This window comes from Balaenoptera physalus (assembly GCF_965194825.1).
Source record: "Balaenoptera physalus genome assembly, chromosome: 8".
Taxonomy (NCBI): Eukaryota; Metazoa; Chordata; class Mammalia; order Artiodactyla; family Balaenopteridae; genus Balaenoptera; species Balaenoptera physalus.
Window position 1 is genome coordinate 94,625,339 of NC_138887.1, and position 22,525 is coordinate 94,647,863.

The window sequence follows — 22,525 nt, forward strand, 5'->3', positions numbered from 1 at the left end:
TTGATATTCTTCTGTGGAACACAGTTGGGGAAACAGGGGTCTAGACTATGGAGAAGACTTCAAGATTATGTTCCTCTCAGTTATGCACTTTTCAGTTTGCTTTCTTAGGGTTGCTATACCTCAGTCTTTTTCCAAGCTGGAAAACAAATTATAGAGCCACACCAAAAATGTTCATGAGGGAGGGAACCAAAACCTAGAGGGAGATGTGTTTTTGTCTAAGTGTGTGTATGCCGTGTGTGTGTAGTTATTTCCAAACTAAATATTCTCACCTTTAGTGTGTGACTATGTTTTTCCATTTTTCTTTTTCTGACTCTAATATTTTATATAGAAACTAACTCTTAAAATAAATCATCTTTGAGGGAAAGCTATGAGTATGAATGATTTTTTCCAGAATATTTATGGTTACCAACAACAATTATTTTTACTTCAAAAAGCACCATAGATTTAATTTTAATGTAGATTTTAATTTTTAAAAGTCTCTATGGGTAACTACCTTTTTACTGGTCAGTAAACTTGACTTTTATATGGAGTAAATATATAATGAAAGTTACAAAGTAAAGCAAAATTTCTACATTAGGGCATGAAAGAATGTATTTTTACTTTTCACTTTTCATGTTAGGTTTGTGCTATTGAATTTTTGCTGTATCTTTTGAAATGTAATTGTGTTACCCACAATTATTGGCATAGCTGTATATTTTGTTTCCACTCTAAACTTAAACATGGTAAATGACTCATTCATTATTCTGCTATATGCAAAACCCATTTAAAATTTTTTAAGTTTCTAAGTGTTCATAAAAGTGTAAAATCCTTATGCTGGATCTTTTAACACTGACATTCATTTCAGGAATATATATTCCTACCTGGCTGTCATTTGAAGAGACCTTTGTACATTTAATTGTAATTATATACATGATAAATATCTAGAGAGGTGTCAGTAGGAATGGAGATGATACCATGAGTAGAAAGGGACATTGCAGAGGTGGAATCTGCAGGATTTGCCCACTTGTCTCTGATTTATCCTTTCTTTGTCCTTCATATGACACTATTCTGGTTCAGTTCTTGTTACTTGTTGACTCAAATACTAAAATAATCCCCAGCTTTGTTTCCCTGCATCTGTCTGACTCTTTTCCAGTTCAGTTTTGCAAGCTTGATCTTGATCAACTTAAAGCGCACTCTGTCATAGGCTTTGCCAAAAATGCTCCAAGCTCTCCCTCTGATGGTCATTCACTTCTCTCATGTTGGTCCATATGTTTTTTCAGCCTCATGTCTCATTGTTTGTCAGTGTCTTTTATGCTTCTGCTAACCTGGCTTATTTACCCTTCCCCAGACATGCTTCCCAATCCTGTGACACTGTCTGGGGCTGTCCCTTCCACTGGAAACTAAAATGAGTTTATTTGATGTCATGCCAGAAGCTGTAACTTGGATTTAGGTGTAGGAGTTTTGATCCAAGTTGTATAAAAAAGAGTTCTTTAAAGGTCAAAACTGCTCCCAAATAGGTATTATTGACTATCATTTACTATGTGCCAGGCTCTGTCGTAAATGCTTTAGATTTAGTTATAGTCTCTTTAATCCTTACAGCATCCTTATAGATTGAATTCTGCTCTTAGCCCTCGGTTTCAGAGGAGAAACCCCAAAGATCAGAGGGGTTAAAGAAACTGCCCAAGGTCACATAGCTAGTGAGTGGCAAGGCTTGGATTCAGATCCAGTTGTGCCTAGTTCCAAAGTCCATGTTGTATCACGTTGCCTCCTGGCTCCCTCACGGGTGGGGACTTTTCTGTGCCAGGAAGTATTCAAGCATCAATTGGAAATCCATCTCTCAAGGAACAGATGAGGAACCGGATTAGATGATTTTTAAGTTTCCTTGACGTTAATAAAATAAGTCTCATTGACCCTTGGTGTATTGCAAAGTCCTGTGATGATTAAAGTACACTGCTGCTGAGGTGGCCTTGTTCCAGGGTGGGCTGGCTTGGTGGGGTTGGGGCGTGGGACCTGCAGAAGGAGGAGTGGCCCCAGTCCTTGCCCGTGCCTGCCTGCTCGGCTCTGGGCTCTGCAACTGCAGGCCGCCACGCCTTCCACTGAGGAGCGGACCTGCCCCTGTGGACTCCAGTGAAGATGCAGACCCCTGGAGCTTGCCGTCCCCGATTGCCTGATTCCAGTTGTCTAGTCAAGTATGCTTTAGGCTCCACTAACATTGGCAGGAGCCTTCCTCCTGAGCCCGAAGAGAAAGAATAAACTAGCGAAGCAGGTGCTGCTGTCCTCCAGAGAGTGGTATTGGCCTAGTCCGCTGGCAGGAAGAACCGCCCTTTGGAGGATGGTGGGGAGAAGCCCCCTTCACACAAACCAGGGATCCTTAGGTGGGGTGAGTGAGGGCAAAAGCCTGGCAGCCGGACTGCTGGGTGACCCTTTGGTCTGTTGGTGCCATCTGATATTTTTTTTAGAGTTTGCAACTCCCCGTGAACTAGGGAAAAAAATGGTCAAGAAAAGTTGCCAGAAAATTATGAGGCTGAGATGGAAAGGCACTTACTTTACAAGAAGAAGATAACCCAATGGCCAAGAAGCATATGAAAAGATGCTCAATTCCATCAACCATCAGGGAAATGCAAGTTAAAATGACAGTGAGATACCACTACCAACCCACCACAATGAAAAACACTAAAAGGACTGACAATACAAAGTGTTGGAGAGGACGTGGAGCAAGCTTTCGTTCATACGCTGCTGGGGGAAGTGTCAAATGTTTGCCCATTTTGGGAAAAGTTGCCAGTATTAGTATAGCTAACATAAAACTAACATCCTATGACACAGCAATCCTGCTAACTGCGTACGCAAGATAAACGAAGTCATAGGTCCATCAAAAGATATATCCAAGAAATCTTTTTTTTTTTTTAACTTTTAAAGCATTTTATTTTTTAGAGCAGTTTTAAGTTTACAATAAATGAGAAGAAGGTACAGAGATTACCCATATACACCCAGCCCCACATATACCTAGCCTCTCATTATCAACATCACTCATCAGAATGGTACATTTTTTACCGGGGATGAACCTACATTGGCACATCATAATCACCCAAAGTCCATAGTTACCTTAGGGTTTACTCCTTGTGTTATACAGTCTATGGGTTGGGACAAATGTATAATGACATGGATCCAACATTATAAAATCATACAAAGTATTTTCACTGCCCTGAAAATCTTCTGTGCTCCACCTATTCATCTCTCCCACTGCCTGCCAACCCCTGGCAGCTACTGATTTGTTTTCATTGTCTCCATAGCTTTAGCTGTTTTAGAATGTCATACAGTTGGGATCATACAGTATGTAGCTTCTCAGGTTGGCTTCTTTCACTTAGTGGTGCATTTAAGTTTCCTCCACATCTTTTCATGGCTTGATAGCTCTTTTCATTTAAGCACAAGAAATCTTCATATCAGTTGTATAAAATCTAAAAGCTGTTTATAAAATCTAAAAGCTGGAAAAAGTTCAATAAGAAAAGAGATAAACAAATTCAATGTAATACTGTTGAGACATTTAAAAATAAATTAACTATTGATACACACAAACATGGGTAAATCTCCAAAACATTATGTCGAGAAAAAGCAGCCAGACATAAAAAGACGTACTATAATTCATTTATATGAAGTTTAAGAGCAGTCAAAACTAATCTATGGTGATAGAAATCAAAATAGTGGTTACCTAGAAGGTGTGGGAGCTTCTAAGCATGAGGAAACTTTTTGGGCAAATGTCCTATATCTTAATCTGGGTGGTGGTTACATACATAACCAGGTGGTGTATAGATGTATAAAAATTTAATTAATTGTGCACTTCAGATTTGTGCAATTAACTGTGTATAATACTTATAAGTATGTTTGGCTATATATAAATTATGTATACTAAATATAAATTATACCTCAATAATATAAGAAAAATCCATTAGTGGGGAAGTATGTAATATATTCCAAGACATGCCTCCCTTCTCAAATATATTGATCAGAAAGAAGTTAATTATCATGCAGTTAACTTAGGCAATAGGTTGTATTAGGAATGTGTTACTATAATATCAAGAAAAATATTAGAAAATTCTTGTGGGATATATCCTACAGATGATTGCAGAAAAATATTTCAGTTATTTATAAGAATCCTTTCCAGAAGGTCTTAATTTAAAGATTATATGGGTGGTCCATCAGAAGTACTCTAGTATATAAAATGGAAAAGTAATAAGTACTACTATTTTTTTAGCCTTCCTTTTAGAAACCGTAAAATGAGTGAAAAGATAATGAATGAAAAATGTGGATTGTTTTAGACACTTAACTAGGCATGAGAGGCCTCGGGAACTGGGAGGAGTCAATAGCAGAGGTAGGATTTTCTCACCATGGGCTCCAGTTAAAATTCTAATCAGAGACCTTTCCCTTATTTATCTTTTATGCTTAATCTCATTAGAGTCTTTAGGTTTCATGGCAAACTGATGCTATGATGAAGTGTAGAATAAAAAAAGTGAGGGATAACATTTCTAATCTTCTATCAAATTTTTGGCCTTCCAAATTGTTCTTTTTCTTTTTTTTCCAACAACTATAGTGCCTTCGTTATATTTTTAAGGTTGAAATCCAGAGTTGAACTACTGCACATTAAATGATAGACTGTTATACATGTATGTGATTCCCCAAAGCCTATACATGGCAATCTAAAAGGAAATGGATTAAACCTTAATTATATTTTATTTGTTCATTAAGAGGAAAAATTATAATTCCTCCTTACATTTCAAATTAGATTTTGGCCTAATGGACTCCATTATTAAATTTTAAATAAACATGAAAAACAGTCCAGGGCTTCCCTGGTGGCGCAGTGGTTGAGAATCTGCCTGCTAGTGCAGGGGACACGGGTTCGAGTCCTGGTCTGGGAGGATCCCACATGCCGCGGAGCAACTAGGCCCGTGAGCCACAACTACTGAGCCTGCGCGTCTGGAGCCTGTGCTCTGCGACAAGAGAGGCCGCGATAGCGAGAGGCCCGCGCACCGCGATGAAGAGTGGCCCCCGCTCATCACAACTAGAGAAAGCCCTCGCACAGAAACGAAGACCCAACACAGCCAAAAATAAATAAATTAATAAAAAAAAAAACAGAACAGTCCACCTTCAAGTAACCAAAAGAGGAGAATCCAATTTGCAGTTAATCAAGTTTCCTAATTTCTCCTTCCCCCATTCTCTCACCTTCTGGACATCAACTATTCATTTTTCTATTTAACCAAAAGACTAACAGTGAAGAAGAAAGCAAATATAAGGCATACCAGTCAATTAAAAAATCAATTACTATGACAATTTGGTGAATAGTAAGATAATTTAATTAATTTGTTAATATATATTCCGTGTTATTTACATAATCAAACATTTTAAGTATCTACTTAGCCATAATTAACTATTTGAGTTTAGTGTCTGTTTCTAATTTTATCGCCAGTTGGAATTTGCATATGGTAGCTGTAGAGGCAACTCTTAGTTTAGTTATTATCAATGAGGGAGAAAGGACTAATTTACATGACTGATATAAAACAACCAGATTTGGACCAAGGCTTCTCCACCTCAGCATTATTGATATTGGGGCTGGATCATTCTTCATTCTGGGGAGCTGTCTTGTGCACTGTAGGATGTTCAGTGGCATCCCTGGCCTCCATCCGCTAGATTTCCAGTGGTACGCCCCTCCCCAAGGGGTGGTAACCAGAAGTGTCTCCCGATGTTGCCAGATGTCCTCTGAGGGGCAAAATCAGCCCCTCAGAGGACATCTTTGAGAATCAGTGAGAACCACTGATGTATATCAATAAGAGGTCCTGCTTTTCTACTTTCTACTAGTAAAGCTAGTAAATCTGTAGTGGATTTACTAGAGGTATGAATAGTTTAAAGGTAATCCCTCAAAGTTGAATGTTGAAGTATTATTCTTATCTGTTTTCATCCTTATATTTTTAATCATTTCTGTAGTCAGTGATAGGACTCTGAGAGCTCTTTATTCTCCTCATTAATTTGCCATCTTTTCTGTCTAATGTAATTATAATCAGAAGTATGCATTCAATTACAGAAAACATGATTCTTAATGAAACATAAAAAGTCAAGTAACATACCTAGACTATTTCATGTTGATTTATCCATAAATAACATAATGTTTTGCTGTTAGGGAAAAAGATTTAGATAGTAATAAGCTGTTATTATTGCTGGAATATGTCATGCATAGGAATTAAGAAGATATATTTATGTTCTAAGGAAATTAAAATACATATGGGGAAATATTTCTTTTAATATCTCCTTCCAAATCAAAAAGTTTTGACATGGATAACAATAGAGCATCCACAGAAATTGATTTGTACAGATGATCTGTGGTCTCATATACATTTTGCCTCCAAAGTGTTGTGCCAGATAGAGTCATAAATAAAATCTGCAGAAAGGTCATAGGGCAAAACCGTAGGAGACTACATTTCATGGATCCATTTGCTAGAAGCAGCTTTCATTTTAGAATACATTTCAATTAATAAAGAAAGGGAAAATACCAAGGAAAGAAAAAATACCATTTAAAAAAATGATACGTCCAGCATTTAGCTACGCATTTAAAACTGACATTTGCTGCTTTATTTTACAAAAGCACTAATTAGCAATCCGGATGCTGAGTTATTAAATGATGTGTGAATGACTCCAGTTATAGCATTTGGAAATGCTTTATAAAATGTTCCCCTTTTTTTTTGTACATTTCCAACAACACATAAGGACAATTATAAAACAACTCATATGATAGTTGTCTAATGTGTTAGCAAATGTCCATAATAAGAGAATAGCATTTAGCAATGACTGCCTAATAAAAATTTGTTCGATTCCAAAGTTGTAGTATTGTTGAAATACTCATTTTAGTGGCTTTTAGTTACCTTGTTTACGTCAGTATACCAGAGGAATGCGATTTAATTTTTCAACAGTAGCGTCTGTGTTGTAGTGAAATGCTCCCAACCAGCAACTGTTTATTAAGTATCTGCTCTGCACTCTGCTCTTAGAAATTTGCCATGTGCTGTAGGGGAAGACACGGACAGCAGCAGCCGCAGACGGAGGAGGAGTAGTCGTGCAACATTTATAGAACTTTTATCACGTGCCAGGCATCATGTTAAGCACTTTTTCTTCCTACCTTACTTAGTGTTCTCCACAACCCTAAACAGATGATTTTTTTTATCCCCTCCCTTTTTTAACATACGAAGAAACTAAGACTTTAGAATAGTTAGAACAGTTAGAAAGCTTGTCCAGGCTTTCTACATAACATGTGTAATTAGTGGCAAAGGTGGGATTTGAATACGGGTCTGACGCAAATCTATCCCCTTAATCATTACTCTGGGCCATAGAATCTAAAACCCTCCTCACACTTACAATCTAATTGACCTTTTGAGAAACTCTCATTCAGCGAGAATTCAACTTGTTCAAATTTAGTCAACTAAATTTGTTTCTGTGGTCATGTACAGTGATAATTTTTATAATGTTCTGGAGTCACTGCAAAATTCTGAGGTCTTCATAATCTTTATTTGGTGAGTAATATCAGATAGCAGAGTCTTCCCATTGAGAGTCTACCTATGAGGAAAGTTTTAGAGCTAATATCTAATATTTTACTAGACACTTTATATATCCCAATATCTGACTATATTGGTATCCAATATTTAAATGAGGTTATAATAGTTTACATATTAGAATTCTACTTAGCCAGAATACTATTATTGCTACTCATTGTTAAAATGATTTCTAGTGCACAGGCTTTTTTTTAATGTTATGCTTGATTACACAATTGGAACAATTTCCAATTAATCGCTTTCACTATTGAACACACCTTACTACCTTATTGTTTCTATTAAAATATCCACAGTACATTTTTTCAAAACTTAAAAAAAAACTTTGTTCACGCATACTTCATGACAGTGAGAAGGCTGTGCTGTAGAGCTGACAGTTTGACAGTGCTTCAGTGACACAGTCGTCAAGGTGAAAAAAATCCTGCCTTTCAGACTCTTATTTAATCTTCACAAGCAGATTAGATAATGTAGCTAATTTTTATTATCTACTCCACCCTATCCCCTTCTACGAGGAAACTAAGTCTTAGGCTAAGTATTTTATATTTTTAGATTTATTTATACATTAATTTATTTATTTCTATCTATATTAATTTATTTATATTTTATATTTATTATATTTATTTAGATTTTATATTAAATGCTGTATATTTTGGTGATATTTCTCAAGGGCGTCATGAACAGTTTCTTCAAGGGTAAATTTCCACCTCTGATGACTTCCTATGATATCTCTCTGCCTTTAATGAGTGAAAATTAAGTAGGCTCCTGAATGCTTTGATCGAATACTGCACTTAGTTTTTAAACATGTAGAAAAGAATGTCTCCTTTGTAAAAGTCAGAATATTCTCTTGCTCTACAAATAGGATGAGAGTCACTTTTCTCTGTGGAAATTATTTTATCAGGGCAAACTGCATCTTAACAAAGCATCTCAGGCCATTTTCCTAACCTAGTGATTAAAAGCCATGGACTCCAAGGCTCATGCTTATAATCACTGTCAGAGAAGCCTGACTGTGGTCCCGGCTCTGCTTCTAACTGCCCTCATTGGCTGTGTCTCCTAGTGCAAGGCTTATAAGCTCCCCTAAGCTTCAGTTTTCTTATCTTCAAGACTAGAACTAGTAATAGAACCTATCTTATAGCACCAGTCTGAGGATTCAACTAGATAATTAATGCAGAGTTCTGTCACAAGCCTAGTACACGATCAAGTGCTCGGTCAAGGTTGAATTAGTATCATCGTCGTCATCACCATCATGAAAACTCTTGGTCCCGATGCCCCTCTAGGGCTTACCTGCAAGTGTATAGAGAAGGAGATGAGGGAAGAAAGAGGACAGCAAAAGAAGTAGGAGCCTATAGTACCGAGAAATTCTGGAATTATAAAGGAATCAGGACAGGAATGACGAGCTGGGAGTTAGAAAGGACAGTGAGTGACCTGGGCTGTTCCACACGGTTGCATTCCTGAGGTTCATGGGTCCTGGCACTTTTGCCTTTGTGGACCCCTTCTTTCAGGAAAAAAAATACTTAAAATTGTATTTTACCACTGTGTTGATATAACGATGAACATATTAATATTCTTCTCTAGAAAGACTCATCTCTATAGAGAATAGAGACTTTTCTTGGACCTAAAATTTCATTTTCTTTCTTCTAAATTTAAGGGAGATTCAGATGTTTTCCTGGACTGCTAAAAGTAGTGTATGCTGTAGGCATGGTTGCCACTGCGCCTGGTAGAGAACTGGCTCTTGTCTTCTGCTTCCCTCTGCAGGATCTGCAGCAGATTCATCCATTTCCTTAGCAATGACCTCAATTGTAGGCACTCTTTCAAGTCTTCTTAAATGCCCTTGACTTCAGCACTTAGCCTTCTGCAGTTGTTTCAAGTTCTGTGCGCTAAGCCTGCACAACCCTTTACCGGCATTCTTCATGAGCCCATGTAGCACCCAGGGGAATGATCTGCTATTTTCACGAGCAGTTTGCACACCCAGACATTCTGAACGCAGAGGCTACCTCAGTGCCCAGTAAACCTTCACAGACACCAAAGGCTTGGGAATTTTGTGTAACATTGTTTTCTTAAAAAGCAGGCAAAGATGATAGGGGTGTGTTCTTTAACTCACGATCTCTTTTAGTGCTTCTATAAATTATCTTTCTGAGTTGGTGAAAACGAGTTATGTTAAACACTCACCTCTGAGTTAATGTAACTTATGGTCAGATAAATTACCGCTTAAATAAAAACGTTTGCTCAGCACATCTGTTCCTCCATGTTTCTCCAAGTCACATCTGCTTCTTTTACAAGAAGAAACAAACTTTTACTACCGTTAGCGCAGCAGCGCCAAGACCCTGTGGAAGAGAATCGGGTCTTCCTGGCTTCCGACAGCATCCAGAGGTTTCCCTGAGTGCAACCTTCTGTATACAGTCATGTTCGTTTGAAGTTTATGTTTTGACATTCTAAGAATTAGTCTTCTAATTTCAGAACTATTGGACAGGGAAATAGAAAAAGAAAAAACCTGGGAGGTTTTTAAATAAAATATTCTGTTAGATTTACCGCATTTCAAATGTGACATTTGAAACTTTGAAGGAGGTTTAGTTAAAAGAGAAGCAGATAAACAGAGTCCCTTTTTGATAACTCCAATTCCTAAATACCCACTTTTGGGGCTTTAATGGCTGCAGAGGGTCCCTAGATCTTTAATTTCTCCTTCTCCATTTTCTTGCCCATTTCTCAAGTCCAGATTAACTCTAGCAAAGTTATACACCAGAATAGCGAGGGTGGTAGTGAGAGAGAGGAGAGACCTTGGGTATTAAGGTGAGCAGTTTTATAAGTCCTCCTCCCACTCCAAAGCAAGTCTAGAACATGACTTATTTTTAAAAAGACATTTTTGGCTTCATCAAACAACAGAGCTTGGCTCTGTATAAGACAAGGGAAGGCAAATGATGTCCCTGAGCCAGTGATTCTTCATCTTTTGGAGGAAGCAGGTACCCTTTTGAATATCTCATGAAAGTTTTGACCCTTTGTCTCAAGGAATAATGTACAATCACAGCCAATGCTGTATACAATTTCAGAGATATGAAAAAGTCCATGTTAAAAAAAATTCTTATTCTAGTAACTCATAATCTGAAGCAGAAGATCCCTAGCAGCAACAAGCATAATAAGGACAGTTTCATTTCTGGCATAACTGTACATGATTGTAATTCAATTTATTGAGCACCTACTTTGTCCCAGCAACTATACTATTGCCACATATTATTTGATTTATAGTCCTAATGATAAAGAAATTAGTATCTATATCACAATAGGACATTTTGGAGTTATGTGTAGTCTTTCAATGATCTCTGTGAGCACAGAGAATCAGCAATTATTATAGTTTTCAGAGTGCCACCAAATCTAATATTGCCTTAGAAATAAACATCTGTGCAGCGCTTCCTCACCGTTGCTTTCTGCTCCCGGGCTCAGAAAGTGGTTGTGAGTTGTAGGTCATGGTGGTCCAGGGGACGAAATTTAATAATACGTCATTTGGGCAGTTATCGTTGTCCTCATTAGTCAGAGCCATCGCTGTGCTTTCTTTCAGCAGGCTATACCAGATTGGTTTTTTGTTCAAAGAAAGATTGGCCCCGTGTCTCAATTAGGTGATGTGGAGAAAATTTCCACATGCAATTGACCAACTCTAACCTTTCCTTCCATAGGCGTGTGTTGTAGGAACAAGAATGAGGGATGGGGTATTTCTTGCAGACGGTTTCACCGATTGCAGAACTACAAGCTGGTTTGACACATGTTCCCTCAAGGCAGAATTAGGACCCCTGACTGCCTGACATATTTAACTTCTTTTGAAAATGCTGCTAATTTGTCTTTCTTTTCTTCTTTCTTGCCCACATCCATTTTTTTTAGGCAGGACTAATGAGTTTAAAACACTGAGCATGACCTCACTGTTCAAAGCCCATCAGACCTCTCCACTCCACTGGCCCCCCGACTCTTCAGAACCTCATTCTTCAGCAATGTGGTGCAGACTTTCACTGACTTTGGGGGGTTTTTCACCTCCTCTGCCTCCCCTCCCTCTCACCTCCCAAATGCTTCAGGATGATCTTTCCAGACCTAATGATTTGGAAAATAAATTTTTCATGTGGAATTCTTGACCTGATAGGTTATTTTAAAATTAAATTCCTGATAAAGTTAAGAGACCCAGATTTCAAAGGTTTTAGAAATAACAGGGAGGGAAACATTTTCTTTAAGTGAAATAACCCCTCTTAAATACTTTCATCAAAACATTATTTATGCTGTCTGGATTTGAGTTGCAGTTCATCACGTGCGTGTTTGGAGATCTTATGAAAGTTTCTCATCTGTCATAGATATAATAGTACTGACCCCATAAGGTGGTTTTAAGGAAAACCTGAGTTAATATCGTGAGGAGCTTCAAATAGTGCTTGGGCACAGGAGGAGCTCAGTATACGTGTTTGCAAAAGAGAAATAGGCAGATAAATAAAATATGTCTTCAGGTTGGTAAAGGAGGAAAGTTTAAAACAGGCTTTATTTTTTTCTATTGAGGTCTACCAAAATGATTTGGAGATTTTTTAATTGCTTATATTTAAATTTTGATTTAACAAGATGTAAACATGTGAAGGGCTTTGCAGAACAAACCACCTGTGCTAAATTATACTATAAATTTTGTAGCGAAGGTGCTAAAACAAAAATTCCAGAATTGAGTGTAAAATTTGCCCTGAACATGTGTTTTAATTTTGATAGTTGCATGATTAATTTTGTATGTCATCTTGTTAGCAATCTCAGCTGAGAAACTGAGAATACAAGAGTTTTCAACAAAAAGAGGCGAAGTATTTCTTTGCCAAACAAGGCGATATCTTTCTGGTGGATTCCATTAAAGATAAGGAACTCAATGCTCCCTGTGCCATTTTTACAAATGAACAGCAAAGGACAAAGATTATACCTTTGTGTCATCAGGCACAGGGTATAACCATAATTTAGTGTTTTAGTATGTATAATCTCTTTTTGAAAGAAGGACTATCATTTTGAAAGCCATCATTTCAAAAGACAATAAACTTATTTATACCTGATAATAATCTAAATGAGAAAACAAGTCTCATTCTATATACACATCATAATTTCAACCCAAACTGCTAAACATTCCCCCACTTTTTAAAAATCAGAATTTGTTCCAAATGACTTTTGGATATTTCCCAAATGTTAATACATCTTCACAGATTAGAAATTTGTCTCTTTTGAGAATATTTAAGTTGCATAGTATCTAACATTTTTTCCACCACTTATTGTGTGCCTGGGCCTATTCTAATTGCTTTACATTTATTAACTCAATTCTCAAAGCAAAACACTTAGAAGGTAGACACTTTGATAATTCCTATTCCATAGATGGAGAAATGGAGGCCCAGAGAACTTGCCCAAGGTCACATAGCTTAGAAGTAGCAGAGTCTGTTTTTGAACCCAGGCAGCCTGGTTCCAGAACTCTGCTACTTTACAAGCTATGCTCTTAGGCACTCCGCTCTGCTCCAAAAGTAGATTGCTGAAATAAGTATATGTTTTCCAAAATGCTTTGGCCCCAAATGTTAATTTGTAGGTTATTGTTTGGATCATGTAGTCATTTTTTTTTTTTTCTATAAAAGAAAGTTTACAAGTGAGGTTAGGTTACAGGGAACTTTCAGAAATCCTCTTTGTCAGTTATATCTCAGTAAAACTTGGGAAAAAATCTTCTTAACTGAGGATATCATAGCGGGGAAGGGCTTCAGGGGCCAAAGCTGAAAATGAGGCAGATGCCAGTGGAGGGGAGTGTGAGTAGCTGAGTATGTCTCTAGCTGTAGGACTGACCAGTAGCTCTGTGGGCAGGAGTTATATTCATTTTTATGACATTTGTTAAACTTGTGTTCCAACATCACATTAAACTTTATTTTTTTAAATTTATTTATTTTTAATGGTGTGCTAGTTTCTGCTGTATAACAAAGTGAATCAGCTATACATATACATACATCCCCATAAACCCTCCCTCTTGTGTCTCCCTCCCACCCTCCCTATCCCACCCCTCCAGGTGGTCACAAAGCACCGAGCTGATCTCCCTGTGCTATGCAGCTGCTTCCCACTGGCTATCTATTTTACGTTTGGTAGTGTATATATGTCCATGCCACTCTCTCACTTCGTCCCAGCTTACTCTTCCCCCTCCCCATGTCCTCAAGTCCATTCTCTACCTCTGCATCTTTATTCCTGTCCTGACCCTAGGTTCTTCAGAACAATTATTATTATTTTTTTAGATTCCTTATATATGTGTTAGCATACGGTATTTGTTTTTCTCGTTTTTTTTAATTTTTATTTTTTTTAATGCTATTCTTGTCTGCTTACATTCTTTTTATGTATGTATGTATGTATGTATGTATGTATGGCTGTGTTGGGTCTTCGCCTCTGCGTGAGGACTTCCTCCAGTTGTGGCAAGCGGGGGCCGCTCTTCATCGCGGTGCACGGGCCCCTCACTATCGCGGCCTCTCGTTGCCGAGCACGGGCTCCAGACGCGCAGGCTCAGTAATCGTGGCTCACGGGCCGAGCCGCTCCATGGCACGCGGGATCCTCCCAGACCAGGGCTCGAACCCGTGTCCCCCGCATTGGCAGGCAGACCCTCAACCACTGCGCCACCAGGGAAGCCCTGTTTTTCTCTTTCTGACTTACTTCACTCTGTATGACAGTCTCTAGGTCCATCCACCGCCCTACAAATAACTCAATTTCACTTCTTTTTATGGCTGAGTAATATTCCATTGTATGTATGTGACACATTAAACTTTAGAGTTGGGGGAATCTTGGATGTCTAACTCCTCACCCTGGATACAAATAAAACTCAATAACATGCCAAGGTTTATAGTCAATAAATTACCAAGGTTCATTGCCAGTCACTGCAGAGTGAGGATGAGAACCCCTGGGCTGGTTATCAAACCTCCCGGCAGTGAGTAGTTGTACCCTATGTAGAAGAGCTATTGGAATCCAGACCTAGACACGGTTCCTGAGTTCCTTGAGCCAGTTCTCCATCCTTAAGAAAGTCTTTAATGCAAAATTGATATTTCTAAATTTATCAAATGAATGATCGATTGCAAATTTACCAACCATTCTCCTTGAATAAAAAGAGGTCTCTATTTCCTCTTTAGAATATGTACCCTACTATTCCACACCCTTATTTGTTAAGTCTTTTGGCATCCTCTTGATATTAAAAAATATATCCTCTTGATGAAAGGAAGGCATTATATTTAGAGGTAGTATAAAGCATTATTTTAAAAAATCCTCTCTCAGTGATGTGTCCAAGGATGAGACTTATTTTGGTAATCTGCAAATCTTCAATAGCCAGTGAACAAATACATTTGTCTGTGTCAATACTGGCACAGAATGAAAAAATAATGATTCGTATAAAGCCCCCAAAATAGCATGCACTGCCTGGGACTCTCTGGCATCCTCTTTCCCATGCTAAGTCCATCTGTGATCACACTAACCCCTCAGTCTGGCCCGCAGCCTTCCTGCCAACTGGCCACATGCCGCTAATGATCAGCCTCTCACTCCCTTTCATAACCAGAGCACAAATATTAGATGAATTTCCTTTGAACCTAGCTTCCCTTTGGTTCTTAACATAGTCTAGCTCCTTAGAAGAAACACTTCAGGTTCTGGGAGGCACAGAATCCCTTATTAATTATTGTTTCTTTTCCCTTGGATAAGCGAATATGAAAAGAATTTTTATACATCTCCAAGGTATTTGATACCTTGCATCATGATTGGAAACGATGTCCTATTTCTTAAATATTTAATTAGAATTTGTCTCTGCAATATGTGGAATATTAACTATCAAGCCCTTAAAAGGATTACTAAGGTTTCTCGGTGTAACAATAATAATATTAATAATAGGAAACCACAGTCATTTTCTATTTGATACTAATTCTGAGATATCTATTTACTTAGATATCTTAGTGTGTAACTGACCAGACAACAACCAATCCATATTTAAATAACTTAATAAAATAATAGGTGCTGTATATTAGAAGTAATGTTCCAGGAGTATTATATTCTTTTTAACACCATTATCTAGTTAGAACACTTTTGCCCATAATGATAATAATTTCCAGCTGCCTCAAATCCTAAAAGTAAAGTGCCAACCCCCCCAAATATATTTTGTTACTGAAACATGTGTAAACAATTATGAATATCTAAGCCATACTGACATTGGTTTTCAGACTCTCTCCAAAACTGTAGGGAAAAAAATGCTTTTTAATAAGTATGTTGATAGATACATCCAACTTCAAAAGTTGCTTTTGCAGACCCACAGAATAAAGGTTTCATTTTTTATTAGGTATAATAAAAATGGTATAAAGTTTAAATTTTACATCCAAGAAAGAGTAAAAACATCTATGAACATCTCAGATTTTTCAAAACTGCCCTGAGGATCCATGGGTGGAGAAGGATTGTCACTTTTCAGTAAGATCCTGCTCTGGGGGAGGTCGAAGAGGGCCTCTGACTTGATCAAAAGTTTGTGTTTGTTTGTTCATGTTTTGTTTTGTTTTGCTTTTTCAAAAAATCCAAACAAAAGTACATGGATCCATTAGGCCAAGTACATGGATTCATTACACCAGGAAAGAATTAGAGGGGATACACATGTTTAAGTCTTCAAATGTTTGGTTTAAATGTATTTTTTAAAAGTATTTTTTAAATGAATCTCTTATTTTTTTTTTACCAGAAGGAGCACTCAGAACCTCTTTCATATCCTATTTTAAACAGAGCGAATTCCCCTACCCATTAGCACAATATTCTTCAAGATAGTGAAATCTTTGTGGGTAAATCTTTATTATAACACTATACTTGACTAACAGTCTGTTCCTGGAACTTACGCTCTGTCTCTCTACTATCTCTCTGCCTCTCTCTTTCTTTCTCATTCTCTCTCTTTGTCTCTCTCTCTTTCACATGCACATATGTGCATTGGTGTTTGCATGCATACACACATGCAGAGTACGTTTCTTCAGGCCAAATTCTAGGTCTTTAATCACCCCACTTAGTACAATGCCTAGAAAGATTCTTAATTGATATTTGTAAAATTAAATGATACTTCCAAGCTAAATACAAAATATATGTTCTGTTTCTTTAAGTTATGCTCTGGGTCATATGGATACAACCTTTCAAAAATGTTAAAATGCATCATTACATTCGTAGGAGAATAGTGTTGGCATCATTCTTGCCCCTGAAGGTAACCAAATAATGCAAAGTTTCTAAACACTTCTTGCCTCAGTAAAAAGAAAGCCACCTTCTTAGCCTTTGACTTTCCCATACTTAGCATCAAGAGAGGTATGAAGGGACTGAGAAAGAGAAGAGTTGACCTTTGGGGAATGCATTGCTCTAGAAGTAAGGCTACCTACTTCCCACCACTTCTAGTGGAGAAAGGTGTCCATGATTTCGTCTCTCTGAAGGAATCACCTTCATAGTTTGGAGATGATTTCAAGGAGAGAAAGGTGTTTATTTACCCGGTTGGATGTCTGCTTAGTTACATGACTTGCAGAATGACCTTGTACTACTAGAAGGAGAAAGAGCTTTCTGAGATATTGCAATTGGTGAGGTTCAGAGGCTAAGAAAGGACAAGGACCTAGAACTATATCTATACCAAGAGGTATATCTCAAGGCCTGGAGATATATCTGTCTCAAGCCATAGCCCCCAGTTTTGAAGCTGTAGAAGGTAGAAAAACCTAGGTTCTTCTATAGGCTAATCAGGGACCCAGCATGGGACAACTAGGTACCTTAGGCTGTAAATGAGCTCAGCTGAAAAAGGTAGCTGAGACTCAGTGCTCCAGGCAGCTGCTTCATCATCAGCACTTATTTGAGGCTACCTCCATCCACATCAAGTGTAGACAATGAGCTAGGTCAACAATGATGAGCACTGAAGAGGAGGTTTCTCTTTCCCTCTCCTTCTTCCTGACTCAGATCAAGAGGAGTGAGTTTAGGAAAGCCCGAGAGAGAATATCTCATCCACTACCTCCAGCCTCCTGGTGTTAGTGTTCTATTTGTTTGTAATAAATTATCACACATTTTTCAGCTTAAAACAACATCCATATAAAGTAGATAACCAACAAGGACCTACTGTATAGCACAGGGGACGAAACTCAGTATCTTGTAATAACCTATAGTGAAAAAGAATGTAAAAAAATATATGTATACATATAGATAGATAGATAGATAACCTAATCACTTTGCTGCACACCTGAAGCTAACACAACATTGTGAATCAGTTATATTCAATAAAAATTTTAAAAAAATACAACATCCATTTACTAGTTCACAGTTTAGTAGCTCAGAAATCCAGGGACAGTGTGACTGGTTTCTCTGCTCAGGAGCTGAAAGCTGAAACCAAGGTGTTGGTCAGGTGGAATTCTTGGCTGGAGGCTCTGGGAAAGAATTGGCTTCCAAGTTTATTCAGGTTGTTGCAGAATTCAGTTCCTTGCAGCTGTAGGACTGAAGTTTCTGTTTCCTTGCTACCTGTCAGCTGAGGGTTTCTCTCAGCTCCCAGAGGCTGCCTGCATTCCTTGCCATGTGGTTCCCTCCATCTCCGAGCTGGCAATGGAGAATCTCCCACATCTTGAATCCCTCTCAGATTCATTTCTTTCTCTCTCTCTGTCTTCCCTGTCTCGGATCTCTAAACCCAGATTTAATCTCCCTAATTTAAGGTCAACTGATTTGGGACGTTATTACATCTGCAAAAATCCCTTCACAGCAACATCTAGATTAGTGTTTTCTTGAATAACTGGAAGAACATGTATATACACTAGGGGCCAAGAACTGTAAGGGCCATCTTAGAATTAAACCCATCATAAGCTGCAGGAGCTACAAGTCTAACCTTCCCTCTGGAAAGCTTTGGGTCTAGTATAAAATTAAAGTTTTAGTGAATAGGCTTAACCTTTCTAATGAAAATGAGACTTTTTATAAATGACAATGACTGAAGTGTAATGATACAGAGCTTTAATATCATTAAGGGGTCCAGGCCCATTAAGACAGGGGATAGATTTGTCAATGGAGCATGACAGTTGTAGTTATTGGAAAAAATTAAATTAGTTCTTATTTATACCTTGCAAGTTGAAAGTCCTCAATCAGAACTATTATACACTGTTGGAATAAGCTCATACAGTACAGCAGTCTATCATAATAAATGCCTACATGTCACGTTCTGTTCTTGGCATATTTTATCACTTTTATACATGACAACCGTATGTGATAGGCACTATCATCACAGCAAACACGGGGCAGACCTAGGACTTAAATTCAGGTCTGTCTGGTTTTAAAGCTCATGATAGTCATTGTTATTTAATTAGCTGCTCCTAACCCACTGAGATATTTGTGCCCCAGATGACAAGTGAGGAAACCTGCTCAGCCATGAAATAAAATGCCTGTTATCAGGCATCATGTTCTGCCCCAAATAAATTCCTATAAGCCTGATATACGGAGTGTGATTAGGCTTCCAAATGTGTGTTAGTTCCTCTTTCAAGAGTGGCAGTTTCACTGCATTTTGTTTGCATTTGTTTACCTTTTACTTAAATGAAATAACTTAAGAGGCCTGGACAGACCTCACTGACCATTAAGTGTTGCAAACACAAATCCTTTCAGAGGTGGGTAACGTACGTGACAGAATTAGACCAATGTGAGGCAATACGAGGTGGTAGGCACTGTGGAAAATGGAAAGCATGTGCCTTGTTCAACGTGAACGGCAACTGCTCAGCTCAAGGTGATCATGCCATTTTGGAATTCTGGCTCAGTATTGTCAGATCCCCTGAATCTTCAAAAGAAACCAAATATTTGGATTTTAATGGAAGACCCCCCCAAGTTTTATACGTTGGTGATAATTTTTAAAAAGGGACCCTCTGCAAACCAAACAAACATAGATAAAACTTCTGTGATCAGATTCAACTCAGACTGTCAGTTTGTGTCTTCTGATATAACCCGCTTTACTCATATTACAAATGATAAACTTAATATGTGTGGGGAGTTGAAGAGAAGGGATCTAATGGTGAGAACAGTTTATGCTGCTAATGTTAAAAATCCAACTTGAACTGAATTTTAAAACAAAGGGGGGAATTCCCTGGCTGTCCAGTGGTTAGGACTCCACTCTCTCCCTGGTCGGGGAACTAAAATCCCTCAAGCCACGTGGCACAGCCAATAAATAAATTAAATAATTAAATAAAATACTATCATTTAAAATAAATAAATAAAAATAAAGGGGATTTACTAGCTGATGTAACAGCTAGTAACATAAACATGTAAACATCTAGAGATATTTTTGGCTTCAGGTGAAGTCTGATTCAGTGCTTAAATGGTGTCACCGTTTCCTCTTCATCTCACTGGTGTCCATACTGGTTGTTGCTTCTCCCTCAGACTCCACCTGGGAACTCTTGGGCAACTGTAGGTCCTCTCAGATGTCTACACATGTCTGTGGCCATAACAGACTTCATATCCTCATGTCGCATTCCTAGAAGTTCTTGCAAAATCTGCACAAATCTCATTATCTCTGATTTGATTTTGTGCCCAACTATTTACTGTTGATTAACTTAAGCCAACAAGGTCTATCTCTAGAGCTGGTAAGAGGTCAGTCACCCAAAGCTCATAGCTGACTATGGATAAGAAACAATTATCAAAAGAAATTGGAATACTCTCTCAGGAGAGATGGGTGAATTCCATATAGGGTTCATCTTCTGGAAGAATATTTCTTCCAGCCCTAGGACTTTAAAGATGGCTATGAATTACCTACCTCCAGTCTCAACCCTCCTCATGGACTCCACCCACTTCTCCAGCTGCCTATGAACCACTTTTACTTAGATAACCCACCTTCTGTCACAGTCAACATCTTTAATGTCAAATTCATTATTTCTTACCCCCTCCCAACTTCCCACAACCTTCCATCATAATCTACTTTAACAGTCAAGGTTCTTGGGTGCAAGAAACAGAAATCAATTCTGGCTACCCTAAGTGGAAAAGGAACTTGTCCAAAATATACCTGACAACCTGTAAAACTGAGCTATTGCAGAAAGACTAAAGAACCAGAAAATAGATAGGAATCAAGGGAAGTAGAAGAAGCCCCAGACAATGTCACGCCATGGGAACCATCTGGTCTGGATGTCCCTCCTGGCATCATCACTGGCGGCTGCTTCTGCCACTGCTGCTGAACATCAGGGCCAATAGATAATCTCTAAACTGTCCCTTCTTATTTGTCATTTGCTCCAGACTCAAATTCTTAGGGTGGGATATCCAGTTGTCAAATTTAGGTCACAGGTTCTCATCCAATTTACTAGACAGATGGAGCAGGTGTACCCAGATTTCATAGTACAGGATTCCTCCTAAATAAGAAGAGGTTGAGTAACGGGCAGTTAAAAAAATGACAAATGTCCCTAATTCTGGTATTTTGTTGAGCCTCACAACAGCAAGAAGACAGCTACCAGTTCAATATAAGTGAGCTCATTATCATACCTCTAGCTTTCCAAAGACAATAAAATAGGTGCCCTCGAAAAGCAATCAGTTTCTCTTCAAAGTATCCAAAGCATAGACTAGTTGACTACTTGGGAGCAATATTAAAGAAAGAATTCAGGCATCACAGGGTGGGGTGGACCAAATGACTTTTTAAAACCTCACTAATCTATACATTTTAAATAAATGAAAAGTTAGAAGACTATCCCAGTCTCAATTTACTGCTAGATGCTATTCTCTTCTTTTTCATTGTGTGTGTGTTTTAAATACCAAAGATCAAAAGTTTAGGACATCACAAGTCTGATTCAAGGGGCTCATTAAGACCCTGTGATCACTCCCTTTCCCAGATGTCATGGGGCCTGTCCCACTGCTGGCTATTGGGCCCAGGGCTTAAGGGGGCTGTGTGCCAAAGCAGATTTGGAGGATTAGACCCATGGTTTGCCATCTCATTCCTCTCCAGTCTAGTATACTTCTTTAGTTCACTTCCATCTCGACCTTAGCTTCTTAAGTGTCACCGATTGCTTGTACAGGCTGACGATACCCTCCCTCAGAAAGGGTTGGACCATTTTGCCAGGGCCCACTGTCCTTGCTATAGTCAACTGCCTTCAGTGTCCTTTCATTCCTCTCGCATCGCTGCTTTTCCTTATACTAGTGATTCTTAGACTTGAGCATGCTTGGAAATCTCCTGGAAGGCTAGTTAAAGCATAGATTGCTGGCCCCAGCCCCAGTTTCTGACTCAGTAGGACTAGTGTAGTTCCCAGAATTTTCATGTTTAACAAGTTTCATAGTGATGCTGATCCTGGGCGTCTGGTCCAGGAACCACCCTCTGAGAACCATTGCCTTTTAATATCGGAGTGTATGCCCTTCTTTCTCATATAAAAAGCACCTGCTTTTAGGATTATGCAACTCAGGTGCATTCTCTTTTCAGTATGGTTCTTCTGTAGTCCATTTACTTGTATGATAGGAAAAACAGTTTCTTTACTTCTCAAAAAACCCTGTTGTGGTGTGTGAAAAGACTAATTTCTAGGTAATGTCACCAGGGAGATAGCTTTTCAGGGAACAAAATAAATGCCGTCAGTGGTGCTTCCCATAGCTTGACTTTCAATCTTATATTGATCACTCTGTATTCTTTACGGCACAAATGTGTATTTATTCATTTTCTTAACATTTTCTAACCTTTCCTATAAGTGATTCTAAACAACAAAGACGTTTTCCTACGTTTTTTCTTGAATTCTCCAAAATTGTCAAAGGCATTCATGTTTTGCTTATATAACATTATATCAGACTGAATATTTCAATGGTTATTTTGATAACATAAATGACGATGTTTTTTAGTTTCATTTGCCCTTGCTAAACGTAATTCAAATCTATGAAAACAAAAAGGAACCAAAACAGAAAGGAAAACTTCACCAAATATCAGGTAAAAGACATACCAAACAAAGTAGTATATTTTGGATAAAAGCTTCGTTTAAGAATCCAATAAGTATTTTTTTCTTGTTTTCTTTTGTTTT

General features: G+C 38.2%; 1 protein-coding gene across 8 annotated transcripts in view; it reads left to right on the forward strand.

Annotated features, from left to right (window-relative positions):
- The window catches only part of CPED1 (cadherin like and PC-esterase domain containing 1), a 297,503-nt gene that overhangs the window by 155,316 nt on the left and 119,662 nt on the right, over positions 1-22,525 (forward strand). Inside the window, exon 16 of one of the 8 annotated variants that reach the window (XM_082472289.1) lies at positions 9,315-13,845. The exons of the other annotated variants lie outside the window; for them this stretch is intronic. Coding sequence (XP_082328415.1) covers positions 9,315-9,344 — 30 coding nt within the window. The 3' untranslated portion in view covers positions 9,345-13,845. Of the gene's footprint in view, positions 1-9,314; positions 13,846-22,525 lie in introns of those variants that run through there. 8 annotated transcript variants of the gene reach the window in all.